Below are 26,199 nucleotides of genomic sequence, written 5' to 3'. Positions count from 1 at the left end.
ATGCTCCCTCACACGCACATAGATACAACCACAAACACAGAGATTTAGGAGTTAAAATTTTTTTTTTTAAAAATACTACAAAAATCTTTGTTGCAGGGAGCGATGAGGAAGAGCCGATGACAGCGCCACATCACGGCGGCACAGACACAGGAAGGGTACGTTAACAATACGAGGTTGAAGGGGACAAAGAACAATGAAGTCGGAGAGGAAAAATGAGCGGTAAGAGGGAGATGGAGCGCTGGAAAAGTTGGGTTTCGTCTGATCTCTCCCTGTGTCCTCGAGAGCAAATACTCCCTGAGCACAAACACACACACACACACACACACACATACACACATACAGACCCCGTTCCCTCTGACGCTAAAAAAGTCCATATGTATCAGGCATGCCAGTATTGTTCATCCTTAACACCTGCTTACACACACACACATAAAACAGACACATACACACACAGTTAACAGGTGCAGAGGTCCTTTTTCACTTCTTTTTTTTCTTATGCACATGTTAAATAAACTTTATTTTTGTCTGCCCCCCCTCCCCCTTTTCTAAGATATCTGCTTTATCTCAAAATACAGCTGTTCTCCATGAAATGCTCTACGCATGGAACAACTCAGTTTGACATTTGAATGCGATTCAAGACTAAACAGGATCATCAGCTATCATATCATGGTACCGAATTTTCAGCATCAAGACAGTGTGATGCATGTTTCTTTAATAGACACTGCGCTAGCATGATGAAGAAAAGAAAGCACAAATCGAGCCAATGAAAAGATTTATGAAAGAACAGCAGTGAAGTAGAATAATATGAAGTCAGTGTTTTCTGTAGCAAAGCGCAGACTTGTAACAGATTGGTTAAATATTACAGAAGATCAAAGGGCAGAGCCTGAAGCAGCCAGACCATTTTGGTTTTGAATGCATCCTCAAGAGATAAAACATATTGCAGTACTTTCCATGTTATGAGAATGAATACATGAGTGGGTGTCTGCACTCGTGCTTGGTTAAGTGTGTTGGTCAAGCTTTTTAAACACATGTTGAATCACGCAGAACATTTTGACTGGTCACCATAACAATATTTGTCCCATTCTTCCCATAAGACCAGAAGAATTTAGGAGCTTGGCCAGTGAGGTGGGTCGCCTTGAGGACAGAGTATATTCTCGCCCCTTGCTACCATTGTTTCTACTCTTGTACATATAGTACAGTACGTGCCTGTGTCTCCATTTATGTGTGTATGTAGTTATTTGAAACCAACATTGATACTTTTCACTTTGGGATCACATTACCTGAGCCCCTGGTTTGGGGGAGAAAAAAAAAAAAAAGAAGAAAAAAAAAGGGGCCTCACACCTTGAAAGACGAGAATGCATGACTAATCACCTGGATTAGATTGGATGACACTTGCTCATGCGAACTCTCTGCCTCCATTCATCAGCGTGGCGCAGAGCCAGAAAATCTCACCCGTCTCCCGTCTCCTTTGGGTGACACCTAAATGCAGTGCTTCAATCCAACCCACGTAGTGGTGACTATACCCTGACCAGGTTCGCTAAGCTCCTGTTAATTGTTTCTTATTTTTCCAGAGAACACAGTTCACAAGCAAATACAGCAAGAACGGATGCATGTGGAGTCGGTTGTTTTTAGCCTACTGCTGCATGTGGTGTGTCTCTGAGGATGGTCCTGAGTGAAATATCTCTATCTCTCAACTATTAGATGGATTGCCATTGAACAACTTTGGCGATCCCCTCACGTGGAATCCAAAGGATCAAATCTTTATGACCAAGTGCTTGTAAAAAAAAAACAAATGACATTTCATCAGCCTCAGCTCTATTTTGCCTTTAGTGCTAATTAGCAAATGTTGGCATGCTTACTAAGACGGTGACGGTGATGGCTGTAGACATTTACGATTGTTAACAGATAAAGAACACAGCGCTACAGTAGAGGGGTGAAAAAACAAAAAAATATCAATCTAGAACATACAAATACAAAAAGCCTGCAAATACACAGATTGGTTCACATGTAGGGAGGAAACCAATATATTAACTGCTAATCTGAGTAAAACTGTTTCTTGAAAAATGATGTCTTTCAATTGAAAACTTCTTAAATAATCATTAGTGCACTATTATCTTCCTCCAGATTATATGAGTAGTTGCCGTTGACCGCTTTCAATTCAGTACAGACAGCCAAAAAAAAAAAGATTTACAAGATCTAAATCAATATGTCTCTTTACCTTTAACCTTGACCTTTAACAAACTCCAAAAAGATGCTGGATTTTCTCACATTTTGAACACTGACACTAGTCCGTGTCCAGGCTGTCTGAGAACAAGTGTTGTTCTAGTGTTTTGAGAAGGACAGATACATTCCAGTAATACCCTTAAGCGAGGCAATATTAAATGTCCCATTCATCACGGAACGCATTGGAGGGGGTGGGGACAGAGAGAGCCACCAGCGATTTGGGCAATTCGCCGGTCGTGGGAACTGCCCAAGTTTGGGCCTTCACCTTTTCCTCTTTTCTCTTCGTCCATTCCCACTTCTGCCTTTTTTCTTTTTTTTTTTTTTTTAAAAACCATTTTCCCATCTTTTGGTGACTGACTAATGTGGCATACCAGATTTTTTTGGGGTCATAGCCTGCGATACAAATCATTACTTGACACTTGGAAACATTCACTTGTGAGGCTGCGGCTTTCATGAAATGCCAAAAGAATAACAGCAACCGGCTCTCACACTGAAAGAGAGCATGACCTCAATGTACACAGCTGCTCGTCACCTCAACTCCCGCTTTGTCTTTTAGACATTGTTTCCTTCTGGTCAAGATAAAATGACACAATAATGGAGAGAAAGAGCTCAGTGTCTGAAGGAAGAGAGAGCTAATCTCAGACACTCAAAGGTCACTGAAGTAAACAAAGCATCCCTTACAGAAAACAGATTAGACTTTGGCTGAATGAAATGTAGCAGAGGTTGAAACACATTTTGTGCAAAAGCAAGTTGTTGCACACTTGCAATAGTTTGTGCTTTTGGACAGGTTAGAGAATAGAGAACAACATTTCCAGATAATTTCAACAGTCATAGAAGCAACTGGGAAGGGAAGAGTAACAGCCTAAGTGTTTTTTTCTTATGTGTATGCTAGTTTCAGGACAGATGGGTTAACAGAAAAAGTAACTTTGAAACAAACATTGAAGAAAGGCAGCTTTTTTTTTTTTTTTTTGATAAATTAAGGATACAAAAACACTGAAATTTATTTTTGTACATTTAAATCTTAATGTCTCTCCAAGAACGAGATTTAACAGCGGGTTCAGCCCTTCATCTGTGTAACAGCAGTCTGAATTGCAGCCATGTCAGTGCTCCATGATGCTGAATCCAACTCTGAACTTTTTTTTTTTTATTGGGGGAGGGAGAGGTGACAGATTTCTGTGTCGACACCACACTGTCTCTGAGGAAGGCCTGTGTGTGGAGTGCTAAAGTGATGAATATGTTACTCAGGGTTTGGGGTTTGGGTGTTAGTATTGTAAATGACTGCTTTTACATGCACATAAGTATTCTGACGCATTTGCTCACACTGTATCCCGATGACTAGAGGCCTGAATATGACCACAAAAAATGTTTTTTTTCCATCAGTGAGCATGGAATTGTTAGTTTCTATGTCAAATGTTAAGGCACTGTGTAAAATGGCCTTAATTTGACTTTTGAAAACAAACTATAAATACACGTAGCTTTTTTTTAATGTGGCAAATTAAAAATCGATGCTCACGTGGAAGATTTAGTGAACACACATTACATTTGGTGTGTCCAAGTGTCCTTTTCTTCTCTGTCTACTTAGTCAAACACATATGACTGAATGCATACTCTCCGGGTTCACAATAGAGCCCAGCATGCCTCCCACACAATACCACCATGATAAGTTTACAGTGCGTCTCCAGTGAGACCAGTTTACCCTGAGACCATGACAGCCTCCCAGGCCTCTGTCTAGACACAACAAACGTCTGTCCACACTCGCCCGTTTGTCAGCCCGTCACATTTCCACTCCCTGGGCACCGGGGCAGCCATGCGTGCTCCCCCTGTCTAACGATGAGACATGGCAGATAAATAAAATGGGTCTGCACTGGGGGGTAGGGGGTGAGCAGGGTGTGTGGGGGGGGGCTAGGGGGGGTGGAAACTATTCGAGCGATGCAATCCCAACAAAAGGCCTGAGCGATGAGGAATTCCGTGCCGCAATCACTCACTCACAGTAAAGCCAGGAAGGAGCGGAAAAGGGCGCACAGATAAAGTTTTTGTGTGCTCCTCTCTCCAAGTTTCCATGTAATTTAATGTTGTTTAGATAGCGACGGACTGACTGGCTCTATGCTGCTTTTCATTGGTCCTAAAAACAGAGTTGAAGTCATAATTAGCGCCCCGACTTCACAAATAACTTAATATACACCTTCTTGGATGTTGCGTTGACAGATGCAGGGGTGGAATCAGCTAACGCACTACCCCACACGTGGAGAGGGGAGGCACGCAAACACACACACCACACACACACACTTCATCATCTCCCAAACCAAATCCAAAAGCATTTCATCAAGTGCTGTGAGTTATTGTGTCTCATCTAAGTGAACTTTCCATTCTTTCATGAGCAGTGACGACGTCTCACCACATAACACTGGGCTCCAATTAATAGTCTGTAAGTGATAGATGCCTTGCTCCTTGCGATATACAGTTAAAAAAGCTGCACTCACACACACACACACACACACACACACACACACACACACACACACAGAGACCCACATGTGTGAGCAGCATACTCAGACGTATAGATAAAAAGGCACGCAGCACATACTCAACCCAACACATACACTGACACTCGCAGACCTCACACTTTCGTTGCCCTCACACATACAACCAGCATTTGTGTTTCATTAAGCGTCGAGCACAAAGCCTCCACTCGGCGGTTAGTCGTCACACAGACATCTTTGATGTGAGTCGCGGCGGAGACGCATTTGTTTGGCTTTGTAATAAAAACAATATTCCAAGTTACATTTCATAATCATGTCTCGGCTTTCAATAGCGCCCCCCCCCTCTCCCCCCCCTCCTCCCCTTCTGGCCTAAAAATATGCCTGTTAGACTCCAAGTCCCCACAACTCTAAGTGCAGCAGTAAAAACGCTGATCAGAATCAGATGGGGACGCACATGAGCAGGGTAACATCACGGCTCTGACGCCTGTGGAAAGTCTTATCGCAGACATTGGTGCAAACCTCCTTTTAACTCACTTTCTAACCGCAAATATTGCAGAGATTAGGACGTCACCGTAGACACAGCAGAGCTTGATGGATTGATGCATCGCACTGCCAGTCACTGTACTTGGATAAAGTGACTTCTTTGACTGCTCTGGAAATTTCTCTCTTTCTTCAAATTGTTGCTTAACTATTGATCTTCAAGACAGCCGTTTTGATATATATTTACTATGTAGAATATTAAAAAAAAAAAGGCTGTCTGTCAGGATCAAGTCTGCCATCTACAATTCAAAACAATAATATTAATCACCAAAGAATTAAGTAATCCATCAGAAATGTGCTCGACTGCCTGTACAAGAGGAATGTAGAGCGGTTGTAGAGAAACAGCTATTAAAAAAAAAAGAAGCATAACTTAACATGAGTAATGGAATAATGTTGTAGGTAGTACTGTGCAAGCAATTCACTCCTCCAAACTCAACCTTTTTCATCGTTTCCCTGCTTGTTTATGATAAACACATAGATAAAACAGCACACACACAACTTCAGAGAGAGGTACAGTTTAACGTTTGCATTCACCCATGGAAATACACAGACACACTCACAGACACACAGACTACTTATTACACACCAATTATTGTATAATGACAAAGTCTATATCTCACTCGTCTTAAATCGTAATCTTAGAGCAGACAGGAGCCAGCAAACAGTGATGTAACTTTATGTTTTCAAATTTTACTCTGTAATTTCTTTTTAGATAAAGCTGCCCACGGCACTGTTGGGGTGGTCTTAGGTCGATTAACCTATAATAAAACTATAATAACACAATGCCTCTATTCACACAAGTCCCTTATCGGTGATTCTAGATAACAACCCTATCCACAGCGATCATCCTTGTGTGTCTATCTACCATCTTTTACTTCTGTCTGGCTACAGTAGCCACAATACAGCATCACTGTGTCCATTCAGCTCCCTTCCATTAAGATAATCTCCTCAGTTCATCTAAAGCGCTTACACACACCAGAGGTACGTACGGTGGCTGGTATTAGGCCATATTCTGCGTAATGACTACTGCTAGATTTATGGTATGATCACAGCAGTCTACTTGCCTATTGGTAATTGCTTCCAGTAATACCACCGTAATACCACAGCAATTTGCCTCTCGATTAATGTATCCATCTGCACCATGGAGACTTTTACAGGCGTCAAATTGGGCGCAGTTAGAGTTTTACTGGGGGACATTCTTTTCACCATCAGGCCAGTGAAACCTTCAGAGGTGAGCCCAGCCCTTTCAAGCCCGTACTTCAAGTGAAAGATTTAGTGCTGAAGCAACTCGCACCGCTGACATGTAGGCTTTGTTCTCATCCACCTCCTCCTCCTCCTCCTCTTCTTCTCTCAAAGCCATGATGATACTGCTGTGTTGTTAGGTTACATTGTTTACAGGGCAACTGTTGTGTCTTTGGTTGTTTGGGCAAGGATGAAGGGGCTGATGGGGGTGATGGGAGTGCGTCTCTGTGTGTGTTGTTGTTGAGAGTTGTTCCTGCTGCTTCTGCTGGCGTCAGGAAGTGCATGCCTTGTCTGCCAGCACTGGCTATCTGAATTCTGGCCCAAGGCAGAAGACAAAGAGACAGCTCTCAGCCATGTTAGCACAGCAATCAGTCCATTCAGACACATGCAGGGATGTACAGTTACAAAAAGTTACCTCACCAAATCAAGTGGTATGATATTAACTATGTTCTTAACAGTGGTGCAAAGTTACTAGCGTTTACTCAAATACTTCAACTGAACTTTATTTGAGCATTTCTATATCATGCTTCTTCATCCTTCTACCTCACTGATTTTCAGATTTTACACAAAAAAAATATAAAAACCTAATAAAAAATGAGGTATTGCTTAAACTAAATAAAAGAATGTAAAAACAGGTCAAATTAGCTCTACTTTTCCGAGCTACAGTACAGCAAGGCTAAGAGTCTTTAGCCATGCTAGCAGCTCTGTGGAGGTGTGTTGAGGCACAGCAGTGTTTCAGCTACTTGTTAACATTACCATGCTAACAAGCTCACAGTGAAAAAGCTAACATGTTTACCATGTTCACCATCTTAGTTTAGCATATTAGCATGCTAATATTTGCTAATTAGCACAAAAAAAAAAAAATTCAGCTGGGCCTAATGATCACATAAGTAATACAGACTCATGTTCTTTTATTTTTGATACTTCAAGTACTTTGTAATGCCGGACTACTGCTGCTACTGCTAGTATTGATCGTATTGCTATTTTTGCTTAAAAAAAAAGAAAAGAAAAAAAAAAGAAATCTGGGTTTTAAACAATTTATATTAGGTCTTTCTGGAAATGCCAAATGTGTGGCAAGAATTTTAAGGAGGCATGTTCAGGCCTCCATGAGTTGAAAGGCTAAGACTGTAATCAACCTCAGAAGCAAGGGGTTTATACGCAATTGAAGAACTACTAACAGATTTTTTTTTTTTACTTAAATGTGAGGATATAAGAGAAAGTAAAGGTTGTGAAAAAGGTTTGGCTCACATTCTCTGGCCTACTCAATGTGTATACTGTATATATGTATATAAAAAAACTGCCATTGTATCATTCATCAGGCAGAGCTTGATCAAGGAAGATATAACGTCTTCAAACAAAAGAGCCACACACAGGCATTGTAACTCATCCATCAGACACTGTTTTATTCAGTGTGTATCAAAGATCAGACAGAGCTTTATCATACCCTCATCCTGCCCCCCCCCCATCAAATCTTCACTGTCACTGTGAATCAGTGAGAGTGGGTAAATCTACTCCCACGTCCTCCTCTCCTGTTTCAGGAATCATGCCAGTGTGGGCTGACATATTAAAGAGGGTCTGTGGACTCATGCAGGGGGGATCTGATGACTGCCATGTACTGTAGATGTTTTATACTGAGGTACTCAGTTACCCTTTGCAACACTGGAAATGTGTGTGCATGTGAAATGGGTTCAACTACAACCCTCCCACTAGGTCCCAAAACTAATAGTAATGTCCCTTCTTCTAAACAGAATTCTTTAAGCAGAGTAAAAGTAGATAAGGGTGAAACATTATTGATCATATTATAACTCATTTTTCATCACACCTTAAGAAGATCTGAGTTTGTCTTGCTACAATTGACAATATACAAAATTAATTGTAGAAAAAAAAGTGTAAATAAGTAGATTTTGAGAATTCAGAGGCTTTGTCCCTGAAATGGAATACTTCCACCAAGGATGACGAGAACAGCAACTTTACAGTGGGGAACTGGCTAACTCGTCTCATTAACTTACCATAAAATAACACTGCAAGGCCAAAACAGGGTGTTTCTCCCCACACACTGAACTCAGCTTGTTTCTTATTTCAGATTAGTATAAAATTGTGGTCCCACTGCCTAGCGAAAGCTAAAAAACTTGATTTTTCCGTGGTTTTACAAGAACATGTGAGTCATATTCATTTTCAGTATGGTTTCGACTGTGGTAAATATTAAGCACAGAACTAATGAAAACAACTGGGAAAACACAGTGCCATCCCTGAGAGCAGCTAGAGAATCAATAAGACTTAACCTCTATGCTGATTTTATTTTCTCTTTTTGGAACAATCTGAAGAAAACAAATCAATCTTAAGCCATGTATTTGGGTTTTATAATTGTATTCAATCTGGAAGACCTTGGCTAGTAGTCTTGTAAACCATTCTAAGTCGATCTTATTATATTTTCATAAGCTCCTTATCCAGGTGCTGGCAAAAAGACACTTAGTTTGGAAAACCCTTCTGCTCAATATGGAAATGGGGATTAGTTGCTAACTTTCGTTTGTATCTTTCTAAGCCTGCTTATATTACGCATCTTATTCTCTCACAGAAGTTGTAGTTGTTACACAGGACAGACTGGAACTCCTTTCCTAGCTCCATGGTGGTTAGTGTTCCTCATCCTTCAGAGGTTTGGACACGTAAACATGACTGATCACTCCCATTTGTGTTAATGTGGATCTTTCTCCAACAGCAGCAAATCAACACAAGGAGACTAACAGCCAATTAGCAGGAGTGATGAAAAAAGCTCCGCTCAACTGATAATACAACAAGTACATGAAGAAACGACTGACGTGCATCTGGAGTTAACATATGTCCCTTTGGGATGAGTGTCTTTAATCAGCATTTCATGCTACATGAGTGTGTGTGCGCGTGTGTGTGTGTGTAAAGAGATGTTGGAGAAGATGAGATATATGTAGGTACATGAAAGTAAATCAGTGTCTTTAAAATGTGTTTGATGTGTTTTTTTGTGCAACTAAATGCTTCATAGTGCTGGATACTTGCAAAACAATCCAAAAACATAATTTTAATGGTCTGTCTTATACATGCCAGATTAGTGAAGTGTGTGATCACTGCACTGTAAGAATGACAGCCAATGCATACTTTGCCAGGTTACCTAAATTCAAATGTACTAACCTGACACTAATAAGTTCTAAAACACTTTTTCTGGCCCAGCTCAATGTGTCATAGCAGTTGTAATACTGTATTTTAGCCACTAGAGGTCATCCTAAGCAAATGCTTAAATAGATACCAGGCCTCCAAGAATCTCTGGTACTGTAGTGGTGGTTGTACTGCTGCATGTGAAAGACCATAAGGGGCAATAACGTCATATGCAGCAATGCACCATATAGGATGTGGGGGAAATTAAGATACAACAGAGCTCAGAAATGGAAGTTAATTGACAATGTTAAACATTTTTATGAAAATTAGAAAAAACTGTGCCCTCTTACTTTGGGTAACTGTAAAAACACAAGTACAGAACATGTTACTTGTGCTTTGTCATAGAATTTGCTTAACATTTAACCCTCTGATTGATTAACCCATTTGAGAGACCTTGAGCAAGTTATAGAATCCAACTGAGCAGCTGACAATATGTTTTTATCTACATGTGGACAGCAGCAAGTAAAAAGATAAATCTCTCCTTCAGGGATCAATATACTATCTATCTATCTATCTATCTATATACTGTATATATGTATATATATATATATATACATACACACACACACACACACACACATACACACACATACATACAGAAGTATCACTATTCCTACCAAGGATCATCAGTCATCTTTGGCATGCATTTGGTCATAGGTGCAATATTTGTGCCAAGACCCTCTCTCCCGGGGTTCATTCATTCCTACAAGCCCACCAGGCCACCACATGCTGCATGTTAGCATTACTTTAATCAAGTCTACAGTAATGAGCCAGGCCATTCAGAGTGACAGTCAACACAGTAGCGCTGGTCCCTGTGGAGAGCACCATGACCAGGCCTTGACAGAGACTCAGCGATGACCTTGCTACATTACTTGCTTTGAATTACGGCCCTGGACTGTAGTGTAAAAGCCACAGGGGGAATATGCCTGAGTTTCAGAGCTATGATCAAGGAGGGCCATCACAGACCATCAACATCCTGCTTTATGGCTCTATTTATCAACATTATATACTGCTGCCCTGGGTGATGACTGTGTTTGGCTAGTAACAAAGGAAAGGAAAACTTGGTGTTATTGTATTGTCTCCTACTAATCGGAGGAGCACAGTGATATAGAACAGTTAAATGTAATTAAGGTGCATATGTACTACGGGAATAAAATCAATTCCCTTCATAAATGTTACACTGTCTCACAATACCCGGCCTACAATAAATCTGAAACACACAATCAATTAACAAAATATAATAAAAGTATAGAATTTATCTTGGTGGCAGTGAAGCAGAAATAAATTTAAAACAACTCTTAAAACTTGTAGCTGTTGAGGCAGAACTGGAATCTAAGCCCTCTTAGCTGATTTGACAGTCTGTGTTGGTGCTCAAACAGTCAATTAACAAATTGGTCACTTGGTCAAGCTGATCACGACTTTTTCAACTTTTCAGACAAAATGGGCACATTTTAGGCACCTTTTGGTCCAGGTTATCTTGAGATCAAAGAGTAATTGATATTTTATATGCTTAATGAGCAATTCATTTTTTAAAAATCGGTAGTTTTGAGAGTAAGAACAATCATTTGTTGCAGCTGCACTCTGTGCAACCTGTGGGCCTGCCAGCACACATCAATGAAGAAATGTGACCCTGCTGATGACCCTGATGAAAAGATCTTGCTAACAAGCAGAAGTGCCTCAGTGCATTGACAGCAGAGCAGTGAGTGAAGGCGTACATAGATTGTGTGTCACCACAGAGCAGCAGCGCTGAGGAGATTGGAAACTATAATTGGGGGCCCATGTTGCAGTGGGAAATAAAAAAAGAGCAAGTTGCGGGGTTGCTATTCCTCAAAGTGTCAGATTTCTTAGCTAACCAGGGTGAAAGAAACACTGAGTTTCAACAATTAACATTATGATAGATTCTTTTACAGAGCTACTGGTGCAATAAATCCTTGAAGTGATGCTTTGATTATAAAAACCTGTGCCGTGTACCTTTATAGCAGCTGTTGTGTGTGCATATGTTTATATGACCTTCCTTTGCAGTAGTGTTACTATGCAGGAATAAGGTAATTTACTCAAGAGAATAACCCCTGCAGGTAAAGACTGCTACACAGCAAAGACAAAGTGGGAAGAATGAGTAAGAGACAAACAGAGAGTGCACTTTGCCTTACAAAATATTTATGTCAACAAATCCAATTTGCCACCAGGCACTACATCCTGTCACTGTACAGACGGCGGATGAGCTATCAGACCCTCCACTGTATGAAGCTGTCAACAAAACACTCTATTCCCCCCCTTTGTCACATACTCTCATCTCAAGTCAGGACATGGTATGACCGACATGAAGAAATGTGAGCACACACACACACACACGCACACACACACACATGCGTATGCACTAAAATAGCACAAAAAAAAAGTATCTGCAAGGAACTACTTTGTTATTCTCCAGTTGTCAGAGTGAATACCTAGACTCAGTGGCTGAGAACATCTGGCTAAACTATGTAAACAGGAAGCATAGTTTCCCTTAACAGCTACTACTAAAGCGCTCTTCAGTACAGAACATAAACTGATGGCTGCTTTGCTCACTGAGCCCTCCAGTCACTGCATTCAGTAAATATGTTTCTACAGGTCTGCATACATGCATCTATTCCATTCCTTTAAAGATGTCCCCTATACTTATTAAAAGGAAATTCCCACCACTTTCATTTGAATGGTTTACTTTTCCTCAAATGCAGGGTAATCTTCTCTTTCAATGAGTGCTTTTCCACTTTTACCAACATGCATTTCCACAACTCCCAGGGTAGATGTCTTCTGCATGGTGCTTTTGATGCATAGAGCCAAAGAATGTAACTACAATTATATTAGCACTGTAAGAGTATGAGTTTTTCCCAGCTGAGAAGAAGTAGGAGCCACAACGTCAATTTAACATCTTATATGCCTCTTCTGTGATGAGCCCAAATCATAAATGTTGGTGCATTTTTGGTGTGTCTACAAAGAAGGCACTAAAACTTTATAGAACTAATACAACTATTATTGTTTTATTTAGATATTTGACCTTATTCAAAATCTCCTTTTTAACTGGAAAAACATATTTGACCAGTTACCCAATACAGTAATCTAATTGCAAATAATATTTCCTTAACCACAGGGTGCATCAGACATATTTGTAGGTAGCTGTGTTTTTAGCAGTGTACTCCCTTTCCTTCAAACAGCAGCTAAAGATGCGATCTTGCAGTCACAGAATACATTTGATTCTTTTCATGAAAACTTCTGGTCTGCTCAAAAACCCCAAACTGTCCGATCATGTTAAAAGTCTGAGACCACTTTCCCCATTCACTTGAATAGGAAGGTGAGGTTCAGCCAGAACTGTGGGAGTTATGCAGCAATTGTGTTACATGTCCACTAAATTCAAGATATAGGCAAATTGAATTCAATCATTTACATTATTTTACCCCTTCTAAACTACATGGGTTTAACCCCAATCTTTTATCTGCTGTTTCAGATGTGGTCCCGTAGAGGGCACTTTGCTTCATTCCACTTGGCAGTGCAGTAAACTACAAGGTCTTTGGCAGAGGATCTGTGATACTTTATCCAAAATTCATGGAATTACTTTCCCAATGGATCCCGAGATATGCCTTTTGGGCAAACTATCAAAATCTAATCTTACACATAGTCATTACATTAAGCTTGCAGAAATCCTATTGGCCACTGCCAAAAAATTTACTGCAACGAAAATGGAAGTCAGATCTCCCATTGCCATTTTGATTGCGGCTCTCAGAAGTGAACAATTGCATACCTCAGGAAAAGACAACTTACATGCTAAGGAATAAGATTTTTTTTTTTTCCTCTAAAATATGGCAACCTTTTATCAATTACATGGAGAACCTCCCTTCTCACATGACTGAAAGATCATCAGCTTGGTCTCTATCATTTCACCACACCATTCTATTGATAGCTAACCTCTCTCTCTTTTTTGTTTGTCTTAATTTATTTCATTGTCAGTACAGTGTGTACATGTACAGTGAGGGAGTGATTCTGTATGGTCAATTTGTAGCTATAGTATCTGGTTTATATACTATATGAAGTTAAATACTCACTAAAGGTGAGAAAACAGGTGTCTCTCAGTCTGGCTCATAAGCAGCTCAGTACTATGATTAATGGCAATTCCATATAAACTCTGATTTAATGGAATGCAGCTGCATTTAAAAAAAAAAAAAAAACAAAAAAAAAAACACACAACCTTCATGTTGATCCAGTGAAGTGCAAGAGTACAACACGGTTTACACATTACAAGTTGTGTCTGTGTATGTAAGTAGGTGGTGTAAAAACAGGCTACAAGACATTACCCAGAAGCTCCATGGCATCGTCCTCGTCCTCAATCTCTTCCTCTGCAACAGAGGGGGCCGGGCTGTGGACTGAATCAAAGGAGTCCTGGGACAACATGGCTGCCAGGAGCTTCTTATGATGCTGCTGCTGTTCCCTTAGCCCTTTGCTCTTTGTTTCCATCTTCAGGCTGAGGGAGACATACAAGAGAGGAGGCAGGGCTTAAGAGGAGCAAATATCTTTTACAATACCTTTGTTCCTATAGTAATTGCATCCGCTTATCCTTTTATTCTCTGGCTTGCATCTAAGCAGACTCGGGCTTTCTAGCAAGTACAAAATGTTGCATTTGCCCCGGCAGTGTGCAGATGCATGACTGCATATAAAGTGTCTTTCACCACTGCTTGCACTTGGCAGCCATTCCATGGTTGTTAGGGATAAAATAGCAAACAGTCATTTCAAGTGCCATGCAAGGGCAGTACAACTTGCTGTAAATGGATAGCAGGAAGAAGATAAGGAGGGCTAATGGCTCTGACATCAGCAACAGTGCAATAGTTATAGCACTAAGCACAAACCATTAGCAGTAATCTTTAGTATTTTGACTTGAAAGCTTTCCCTGTATTTTTTTTTTTTTTTTAATTTTAAATCAGTAGGAAAACCAATCAAATCCAAACACACAGATATGCAGGAGAAGTTAGCTACTGCTTTAATGTTTAAATGTTTAAAGAAAAGCAAAGGAAGGCATAGACACATATGCATGGACTGTAATCATTTTAACGCTTTAACTTTAAATCATAAGATATTTAAAGAATCAGAATCACCTGTTTCTAATCTCATACTGAATGGGAATGCTGCTCTTTTCAGCACTCCCGTTAGTTTGTGTTTACATTTAATCTTTGTCTTCATACTCAACTATTTATTCTACCTTGAAAGCTTAGGCTAACATTTACAACACATGGTAATTTATAACATTAGCTGCTGTTTGCCACAGGATGTAGCTATGGAAATACACAATTTCTGCTCAGTTTATTCCTATCAGCATTAGCTAATAGTACTGTATAGCTTTACAGTTCACAGGCTGTCTCCCAGGCTGTTTTCAATTCAAAACAATACATGGAAAAACATTCCCCTTCATACTTCTTTTCCCACTAGCTTTGTGTTTTTCTCAGGTGAAATTGGGTTATCTCTGTCTGAGCCTGGAACATGGAGTGGAAGACAAATTGCCAAATATTGTCTCCAACTCCTATACAGTTAAATATACTGATACAATTGTAGAGGCTGACTTCTGCACTACCTCTATATTGGAGAAATTAATTTCCATATCCCACTGGCTGAGGGTTTGGATTAGAGAGCCGGAGTATTAATTTGATGCTAATCTCACTTTAATGACTTCTATTTACAGATAATGGGAAGGGGTCAGAGGATGACAGATATTTCTTCATCCCCTCTGTATGGTCTTTCTCTGATAATTAGATCCGCTAAAATGGGCAAGGCAAGCTGTTTGATGTGATTCTGCACATTTGCCGTTTTCCACCGTTGTCTAGTCTTAATCTAAACAAACATTCTTTGGAAGAAAGATTAAAATTTTCCTATGGTTGCAAATAAAGTATTTTCAAGCCGGAAAGTAAACTTTAACAGTTTTGCAGAGGTGAAAAATATGGAGAAGGAAGACGCTGTTTGGGTATCTTGTGTGGTATATGTTTTATAATGCCGTTTCACAGTATTATAGGCTCATATCCTGTATTAAAATCTTTAGGTGGTGTGATCCAGTCATTAAAGAAAATATGGCCGCAAAATAAAACAGGAGTATGGCTACAAAGTTAGCTTCCCCTACCTCCTTGTTTATCACCATCTTCCTCTGCTATTACAATAAGTGCTCTGTGTCTGTGCTGTTGAGAGGATGAATATAGGAAGATAAAAGAAGAGGACAGAAGTTCATCATAAAGCTCTGACTGCCGCTGGATGAGAAAGTCCCATCAGACAGACTCTGTCGTAACAAGCCATTTCCTTGAATATACTTCTGCCACAGCTGCAACTGATTTCCCATGTGCCCCTTGTATTTATCCTTCTAGACTCTGCAGTCATTCATAGAGTCACCAGCACCTGTCAACTCTCCTTATGGTCCTCAGTGACAGGTGGGCTGGAATGAGCAATAGTAGCAAGAAGATCAAAAATGAGAACAAACTTACCAGGTAAGGAGTTTTTCTCGAGTCTGAAAGTGTATGAGCACCAGAGGAGGTTGGCCTATTAAGGCTCAGACGGGACTGGGCAACGCAGGTCTTTGCCAGTTTTCCACTCACCCAGAGTGGTCATATTTAGCTCCTCTTACACAAATTATAAACTTAACCAAATCTTAGAGTTAAGAGTAACTTGATCTGGAATTGATTAGCTGTGATACCTTACATCATACTGTAACCTTCATCTGAAAACTGCTCCCAATCCCCAAATTGAATCTGAAGTGGGAGCAAGATCCCAGTAAATGCAATTAAAAGGAGTTGATATAAGTGATGTATCAAATGAGCCAAGTACTCCTCAAGGTAATGGGAGGAGCTGGGATTTCTTTGGGGATGATGCACCATCCCAAACACACAGCAGTAAGTTTTTCTCACGCTCCTCATTGGTGAACACAAAACATATCACTTATATGCACACACACTGAGCAGTGAGCCCACACACATCCCTATCTCCCAGCTCAGGCTTCTAACTAAGTGATTTCTCCCTATAATCCACCCATACAGTAACCTAATGAGATTAACACTCTGTGTATGTCAGCTCAGGCCCGCACATGATTTATGGTTTTATATCCGATCTTCCTCTAATTAGTCACATCAGCAGCTGCAGTGCATGTGACACACAGACACACACGAAAATTCACATGTTACATTACACATACACGGCAATACTAACATCTGGCAGGGAAGTCCAAGAGGAACCAGGCTGTTTGGTAGCTGCACAGTTTTGCAAACACGTGAATCAAAAAAAGAAAATGCGAAAAAAAAAAAAAAAAAAAAATTCTTAAGAGGGGGAGAAATGATTTAAAAGTTCAATACATGACGCAGTTATATTGTCAAAGACAGGCTATTTCTCAAGTAACAAGCACAAAATTCCTTTGGCCTTGAGCGCACAGAAATGAGGTTAGCTTTAATTTGAAATTGGGTTGAAGCAGTATCATGGCAAGCATGTTTGATCGCGCCTTTGAAATGGGATTATCAAACCCATTCAGATGGGCATTCCTCAGGCAGCAGGAGCCACAGTTAGAATTCTACCTCCTCATTTTTAAAAAAAGAGCCAACAATAGCTTTGTCAAATTTCAAACTTTTTTTTTTTGTATTCAAGTGATTCACACATGCGCGCACTAACCTCCCAGCAGGGCTGCTGTCTCCACTCCAGCAAACTTCAGTTTTGGCCCGGGGGACAGGGGGATGCAGCATTTCAGCAGCTAGTGGATCTGCGTCTTCTTCCTCACGACCAACCCACTCCCCCACCACCCGAGGGCGCAACACTGAGTTATACCCTCCCAAGTTCTAAAAGAGCAATACAGAAAGATTAAGGGGCAAGACAGCAAAGATAATGAGATGCAGATTTGAATGAAAAGGGGTACAGGGGAAAATGAGTCAGAGAAGTGATATTAAATATTTTCTTAACACTGCACTGCATTTTCAACGACACTGAGACTATGTTCTTTAAAATAACAACTGTGTCTGTTCTTAGGTAGGATTTTAAAAAGCAGCACAATATTGTCTGAGATCTGCCTCCTAAAGCCAGCCAGCACACACTTACAGCTCAATACAGAAAAAGGCAAAGACACGTCTGCTTGTCTTTCACTAAATCCAGGATAGTATCGAATTCTATTGTGTCTGCATGATCAGAGCAGGTGTTTCGTATTCAATCCGTCCTGTCCCACAGAAAAGAAGGAAAATCTCTGGGCTCAGAGCCAGGGGCAGTGAGCATGTACTGCTGCACTGAGCAAAAAGTGAAGTCCCTGTCAAAACATATGCTGCGATTCTCATCCAGACCCCTCATTTCAAAATCGTTCTGTGTCCAGCCTGAGCAGCTCTGTGCATGTCCAGCCCGGGCAGACACTGCACTATTGTGCTGGGAGAGAATTGGGGCCAGGCAAGGACAAAGACAGAGCTCAGACAAAACTTTGCGAGTAAGATGCACAGTGAAGCAGCAAAAGGAGAAGGAGAGGGAGATGGAGGACATGCTCACTGAAGTCACATATCACTCCCATGAGATAGCAGTTCATCATCAGAAAAAGAGCTGTGCTGCTCTGTCAACCAAGTGGAAGTTATGAAACACAGGTTTTATTTGATGTAGTGAGAGCAATGCTGCAGAGCGATGAGCGACGGAACCGCTTCCAACGTAACTTTAATGTCAGTGTGTATATGAGTTTATCAAAGACTGCAGTCTAGTTAATATCTACCTGGTCGAGCTCATCAGAGACGGCAATGCCTGCAGAGGGAAGAAAAAGGTTTAAAGCGCAGAGAAGCATCTAATGCAGTTCAAAATCCCAGCTTAGACTGCTTCTGAGCTTAGCGGTGAGCTTGTGAGATCAGCTGCTCGATCCGTTTCTCCTCTCAGGATTTACAGTGACATTTACAGAAAGGTCTACACTTAAGTTCTGTATGTAAAGATGTATAAAGTGCTTCTCAGTATTGTGTAAAGCATGCATTCTGCTGAGCTGCAGCCACTCACTACGTGACAGGCTCTCCAGGGCTTTGCCCAACTTCTTGCTCTCCTGCAAAATGTGGTTGAGCTCGTCGAAGTCCCGACTCTCCCTCCAGTCCCAGGATGGGTACTCGACTGACCGCGGCACTGAACATCGCAAACACAAACACAAACACAAACACAAACACAAACATACAATATTCTGAAAGCACTGGAGATAAATAGAGATTGAATTCAAAAGTATCTCTGAGCAAATATTCAAAAAATAACACCCGAAAAAACGAACCATACTGTAATTTAATATGTAAACACCACAGCTTGATGTGGCGGTTACATATTGCAGCAGTGGAACAGAAACACTGGCAGAAAAGTCAAGGTGTCTCTTCCAGAAGCGCAGAGCTCACTGGCCAGAGGCCAGGGGACAGTGTCTGTCAGTCTCTTTGATTAACACTCAAACAACTCAAACAGGAGCAGGAAATGACCCACATACTGTACTGACACCCTGCCCACGTCCTCTGGCAGTATCCCTCAGCCTCTATATGATAGTTAATTCATAAACTGTTAGACTCAGACATTATTTATAAAAAAGGCAAGAGCAATATTCCTTTATAGGCGGGGGATTACTTGTAGTTCCTCCATATCTAACATTCTTATGCTCTCTAACACATCTGAATTTGAATAAACATGAAAAACCAGTGGGCTATGAGGAGATGCCAAACAAATGTACTGGTTGTCCTCTCAACTACTTGCCACTGTTCACTGCCTGAACAGACACGTTGACTAGAATATTATGCAAATGATTTTTGAATGAATTTCAAGCATGTTTGAATGAAACATATGTGTTGACGGGTGCAAAAAGTGAGCATCACGCCTCTGTTCGCGTTTGCACACACACTGGCAGTCAAATAAATAAACTAGCTAGTGAATATTTGACAGCGCTTCTGCTACAATCTGCCTTCCTCTACCCTTGTTTACCCTGACTAAGCTCCCTGGCATTGTAACAGCCATAAACATAGAGCAAATGTCTCTGCCAAATACAGGAAAAAAAAAAAAAAAAAAAATCATTACTTCCGGCTAAGAGCGCCTTTCAGTTCTCTCTGCTCTGCGTGTTGTGCTGCTGCAGCAATGGGTTGTGCCGTGTCTTAGATAAAGGGTTAAGCATTCAATTCCCACTAGGGCTGCCCATTAAAGCATCAGTCAAAAAGAAGTAAAGCCAACGCACATTAACCCTTTGCCAAACTGTACACAGAGAGGAGGAGCCTTCATGTAACAGTGAAGGATTCTTTTTGATATTAGTGGTATATTTATAACAGCTGTTGTGTTGTTGTCGCTACTTTGTACAATAATGATGAGAGGTAGTTCTTTTGATTTAAAATTTTCATGAGCCCTGCACACCAAAACACCTTTGCATGTATTTTTAATAGGATTTGACTTTAAATGCAGCTTTGAAGGCTTCTTACTCTGAAGGGGCAACAGCAACGCCGCTAATGCGCCTCACTTAAGTACACCTCTGTGTGCTGAATGGGGCTCCCTTTATTCCGACTTCTCCGTCTCACTTGTTTTCTTTGACTCACTCCATGCACTCATCTCGACACCCATTTTCCTTTTGATTGTGAGCAATTCTCCAACCGCAGCTTAAAATAGACATGGTCTGGCAGTGACAGAGCACAATGTTAAATTATTGAATGAGTCTATGGCTCTGCTTGCTCCCCATCTGACCTAGCCTCATTGTCTCGAGTGCCATACTTCATTCTAACATCATAACTGTAGTAATTTATTACAGAGCTAAACATTATCACCAGAAAAATCTTCTCATCTGCATCCATTCTGCATTAATGTGAGAACTTTGTGAAAAGTTCATTTTTACAGTGTGTAGGAGTGCAGCAGTAACTGTATGAAAAGTGGCACTTTATTACGAACTCATCTGCAGGGCTCCGAGAGGCTGGAAGGGCAATGCTGGACTGCACACTGTGACTAACTTTAATTAGATATAATTATATCAAATTAAAAATGGAGATTAAAGCCAATGGAGCGTGTAATTGGGATACTACCGATACAACAGGTAGCTAAACTGTGCGGTTTCATATTCTGTAGTGGATTGTGTGCATCTGTGTGTGCAAAAAAGAAAACAAAAAAGGAGAAAACTTAGCACTTAGCCAAACTTAGAAAAGTGCAGATGGTATAAAAAAAGGAAACTCACAAGACTTGGATTCTGGTGAAGGAGGAGAGATGCTCGAAACAGCCAGGTCGCTCTTGGATTTCTTCGGTTTCTTTGGGTGAATTTGCCATGGCTTCTCATAGCTGCTGTACTCCCTTCGAGTGTTTTTGCTTTCTGTAAGGAGAGACGGTCACAATTACTGTTCAGAACACCTTGCGATGCAAATTCTTGAGAGTACAAATGGAGGTCAAGTAGGTACAAAGACAAATGCCTTATTCTGTATGTATGTGTAGATTATGCATGCTTGTGTTCGTGTGCACTGACCTGGGGAGCTCTGTGCCCACAGTGCTGCGGAGCCAGAGAGAGCTCTGTGCAACTTGCCAGGGCTGTCTTGCTTGGTCTGCAGGTGATCAATGAGAAAAGGGATTGGATGGTCTGGAGTCTCAGTTATCAATTTGGTCATCAACTCCTACAGGAGCAGAGTAAAGCAGAGAGCGGTTAGACCAACGTGGTACTACAAAGGGAGAGAAATAGAACGGCCAGTGGAGAATCCCACCATGCTGAAGTAGAGACAATCAATCCCTACAAGTTGTATAGGTCTTGTTTTGTAGTTGACTTAACTCTAAAAAGGGAGAATAGGTGAAAACAACTGGCCAAAGTGGTGAGATAACTCCCTTGCCTTCAATGTAGTTGCAGGAATTTTCTACAGCTAGTTTCAATATTGTTAAAAAAAAGTCAAGGCAAACAAGACAACATGTCCCCAAAGATGGGAGCGCTTCCCTTCTATATCAATTAGTAAGAAACATGTCAGCAAGCTCCATCAAAGTCAGATCAGTCTGTCAAGACTCAAGGACGAACAAGTAAACAAACACTGCAGACTTTGGGCAATCAGTGCATTTTTAAAGCGATGCTATGAAGCGAAAAGGCAAATCCGTTGCCAGATATGTCAAGAAATGAGCAGCATTTAATATCCTGGGTCTGATGGAAGAACAGGCAAATATAGAGATGGACTGATCATGACTCAGTGATGGCAAACAGAAGCTTCTGATTTCAGTACTGTGAATAATCATGTCACTACAATGAGGAGAAAGACACCATTATTTCATTCCAACTGGGAGATGACTTGCCTTCCAAAAATAGATTTTGACAATTATTGGTAAACATGTAATTATTAAAAAGACACCGAGCACTATGAGAACATGAAAGGTGAAATATTCAGAAAGTTTATTATATTATGAGGAGATGAATCAATTGTTCATAGGAGAGACTGACAAATTTAACTGACAAAAGGAAAGCAGCCAAAAAGAGGAAAAATACTGCAGAAGGTGGAAAAGAAGGAAAGAACACAGGGAGTCACAGTAACAGGTGCTGAGGGTAGAGGCCACATCTTACTCTGCATGCTAATTCAAAATCCTTCAAATGCATGATGGGAATTCGGTTTCAAATGCGCCAATCATGCCATAACTAATCATGTCCTATGTCTGAGCTTTGCCAACGCTGAGGGATGGGAACACACTGACATGGTGAGGTAAAACTACAAATGCAATGTGAAAAGCATTGATCATATTCTGCAGGATACTGAAAACTACTTTTGGCACCAAAGCAAAACTGTTTTTTTTTTTGTTACAGCTGGAGGGGGAATAATTGTCCCTCTGAAGCTGGTGTGTGATGTGAAACGAGTACATGTATGTGTATGTGTGTGTGTGTGTGTGTGTGTGTGTGTGTGTATGTGTGTGTGTGTGTGTATTATATGGCATGAGAATGAACTCCTTTTGACCAGTCTGAGTCAGTCACAGCAGCTGTGGCTGACTTCAGGATGACTGCTGCAGAGAAGCAAAGAAAGACATTAGTGGACTGCAGTGAATTGGTGATGTAATGTAATGTATGGAGAGAATGAGTGCGTGCATGTGTGTGTGTGTGTGTGTGTGTGAGAGACTGCAGGTTTTCTGTGTGAGTGGCACATTTACATGTGTAACTGCAGCAAAACAAAGTCATGTAGTCCTATGCTTTGATGGCTGGTATGCGTTTGCCCTTGTGGACATGCTCATGTATCTGTATGTGTGTCTTTCTTTGGTGGGGAGGGCTACGGGGAGACAGCCCGTGTGTGTGTATTATAGCTGGCTAGCCTTGGCTGCACTGTGTGTGCTCAGAAAGCTAATCAGGTAATTGGTCAGGGGGACATTCCTGCCCAGCCCCAGTGTCTACAGCAGCTCTGACAGCAAACAGCATGTGTAGGAACAAACAGGGATCGTGCTCAAATGTTTCACTGCAGACTGCAGGTGTAAGAATGGAGGAACCCCACACCTCAGCCTGTGAGAGATAAAGTTGAAGTGATCTTCAAGAGAAATAGTCAAATGAGAGAATCCTGTAAGAAAATAAACAGCACGTTAAGATTTTAGAAAAGCATCTCTCCTCAAAACTGCGATGGACTTCTGTGGCCGGTGTCTAACAATTATAAACCACTAAAGATGCAAAGATGTAAAAGTTGTAATTACTGCTTAGTAGCTCCTGTGGGTAATTTAACTAACCCACCAACAGGAGGTCTATAAATGAAGGTTGTAATTTGGTAGATTACACAGGAAGCCCAACTAGCAGAACTCCGTTAACTACCCCGGGGGTTTCCAAGTCTTAATAGTTTTTTGTGGGGAAGGGGTAGAGTGAAGGATGTGCACTTCTTTTAATGGATGGACTGCCGAGTGTTGATTTTCAGGATTGTTTCTCCCCAGTGGAGGCCGCACATACGGATGTGTAGAGAGGATAACACATGAGTTGGATGAGTGAAATAAACAGTGGTGAACTGCAAAGACAGATGGACAGATAGCGTCGACCCTGGGGACTGCGAGGGAATGGCAGCACACGCGGGTAACATCTGCATTCTGCCCACGTCTGTTCTGTAAAACTCTCTCGTGCCAACATATATCGATTGAATATCCTACAGAGAGTTTTGCATCTATGACACAAGCTGCTGAATGAGCTAATGCACCTTTGTACCTTCGTGTCCTTCAACATCTCCAATAACATCATAAAAAAAAAAAAATAAAAAAAAAAGACTTATTATAAAGACATATAAGAAACTGATCCCACTGAATCTGCACGGTGGATAAGCATACATTACATAACTCACATATAGAGCAGAGCAAGGTAACTGTATCCTACACTTTCTATGGTAATGAGGTGTTTTAAATAATATGAGTCATGTTTGAGAAGCTCTTGCAGTTTGACTGGTAATCATATTTTCTTTCACAGGAACCATAGTAAGATGTACACGAAAATTTGGGTCAAGCAAACTTTAATGCTATTTGGTTTGGAGTGACTTGCATCAGCAGAACAGCATCCTTAGCATATGTTATGTGTGTGTGTGCATGAGTGTGTGAGAGAGATAAAAGACAGGCAGAGAGTTTCAGCATCTGTATCAGTGTTCTATAAGCAGGCCAATAGGTGGCATGAGCAACTGAGACATGCCGTCCCATATCTGTGCAGAGCCGTTGTCAGGCCGAGATATCTGTACACCCCCAGGCTGTTTGGTTCGGCGGTGGCTGTCAGCCAACCAAAAGAGACCCGTGTCCTTGGAAGCTCTCAAGGACTCCCTCCGGGTACAGTGACAATCATGATACTCTCACTGACGCTCCCTGCAACTTAAACAAACTCCCCAAACTGACAGTGGACAAAGTCTGAGAGAGGAGGAGCCAGTAACCAGGGGATGTTCTGAAGGTCATACATGGGTGGTAGATTAGAGAGAGACATCCACAGAGAGAGTTTCACGGGGGAATAAAATGAGGAGGAGCTGGGGGGGGGGGGCATTAACAGGGTGGTGAGTAACAACAAATCCCAAGTTCAGTCTCCCTGCTTAAGTGTCCTTATGAGTTCCATTTTAAAATACAGACACTTTTCTCTTGTGGGAATCAAAGGAGGTATTATAAAGAAAGTCCATGAAAAGTGCATAGTAAAAAAAAAAAAAAGTGGATTGAGAAAAAAAAAAAAAAAAAAAAAAAAAAAAAAAAAAAATCAGATATCGTCAGATTTGATGCAGCTACATAAATTGTACTAGCGACTTTGCCTCAGCTTTACTTTCTCACTGGGAAAACTGCGAGCTGATGAATTTCCACCTCAGTTGCTGCCGACTCCTGGTGGATTGTGAGGAGGCACTGAACCACCAGCACACAACACTTCCTCTGCTTGGGCCAGATTTCTATCTATCATGTCTGTGTTCCTGCGAGGCAGTGATATACTGTATATATTTACAATATATTTTTCCTGGTTAAAAATTAACCATCAACTTCGCATCTTTTCTTCACGACTTGTTCATGTAAATGTAAATGCAGCCACACTGCTCTTCCAAGATTCCCAACACGGCTCCCTGTCGCCTGTACTAGAGGCCAGTGGCTGCCATTGATTTACCTGCCATTTGTCAGTGAAATATGGCAACGCAGAGTTATATCACAGGGTATTCAAGGTGACGTCTGTGTGGCTGCCCAATGGTCTTCATATACAGAAAAGGTCATTATTGGAAAAACAGGGAACAGCGTGATGAGCCTGTTTAGGTGAAGATGAGAAGAAAGTGAGAGAAAAGATGCCACTGGAAGAGATCCAGACCTTGAATAAGAGACAAGAGCAGAAGAGGAGACCGTAGGAGAGGCAATGTCACCTAACCAGGCTGGCACTACCAGATAATACTCATCAGGAGGAGATGCTTTTATCTGCTTCACTCACTCAATTGTGCTGCACTGCCTCAAGTCCATTTTCATCACTGCATGTTTTGCAGGAACAAAAATGTTCCTATCTCTTTTGTGGCAATTTTAGCATGAGTAATGGGGGACTGGCTCATTAGTCATTTTCATTTTTCTATATAAATGTAAAATAAACATTTGGGGGTCTTGGATTGTTTTTTGGACTAGAGTAAATCTTTTTGTGCATTTTTCCAATGAGGCTTCGTCGTGTCTTAAATAAGAAAGCTCTTATCTCTCAGGTTTTGACTTTATTCTGCTATAATTGAAATTCTCCTATTTCTTCTCGCTGTAATCTGATGTCTATGCATCTGACAGATATCAGTGCAATTCTGCCACTTCCCTACCACCACCATGATCTCCGGGCTGTTCCAGGACATTCGGGCTGAGAGTTTCCATCACTCACCAGCAGCGTCTATACTCGACAGGATCCTTTGCTATCTCATATCATCATATGCAACTACGCTTGATGAGCATTCTGTACTTCACATATATGGGGGGGTCTAGTCACCCATCGTTCTCTGCTCCTAACCTCAATAAATACTGCATAGACTTCTATCTGAAGTTTTCTTGCTGAACTATTTTCTCACATTCTATAGACAAACTGATTATTCAAATGATTGAAAAAAAAAAAAACAAATAATGAAAATAATCATTATAAAAAACTCAGTTACAG

At 41.0% G+C, this 26,199-nt stretch overlaps 1 protein-coding gene across 3 annotated transcripts in view; it reads right to left on the bottom strand.

Annotated features, from left to right (window-relative positions):
- cunh8orf34 (chromosome unknown C8orf34 homolog) overlaps positions 1–26,199 on the bottom strand; it is a 59,688-nt gene that overhangs the window by 25,921 nt on the left and 7,568 nt on the right. For all 3 annotated transcript variants that reach the window (XM_087176798.1, XM_087176796.1, XM_023416996.2), the window contains exons 2-7: positions 21,124–21,268; positions 20,842–20,973; positions 18,669–18,788; positions 18,397–18,425; positions 17,331–17,494; positions 13,997–14,163 (exon numbers count right to left, since the gene is read on the bottom strand). In XM_087176798.1, coding sequence (XP_087032924.1) covers positions 13,997–14,163; positions 17,331–17,494; positions 18,397–18,425; positions 18,669–18,788; positions 20,842–20,973; positions 21,124–21,268 — 757 coding nt within the window. The remainder of the gene's footprint in view (positions 1–13,996; positions 14,164–17,330; positions 17,495–18,396; positions 18,426–18,668; positions 18,789–20,841; positions 20,974–21,123; positions 21,269–26,199) is intronic.

Source organism: Seriola lalandi, unplaced genomic scaffold (assembly GCF_002814215.2).
Source record: "Seriola lalandi dorsalis isolate HSWRI2012SDOR001 ecotype SW California unplaced genomic scaffold, Sedor1 jcf7180002054570, whole genome shotgun sequence".
NCBI classification, from domain to species: Eukaryota; Metazoa; Chordata; class Actinopteri; order Carangiformes; family Carangidae; genus Seriola; species Seriola lalandi.
The sequence above is the reverse complement of the archived record's forward strand: the minus strand, read 5'-3'. Positions and strand labels throughout refer to the sequence as shown.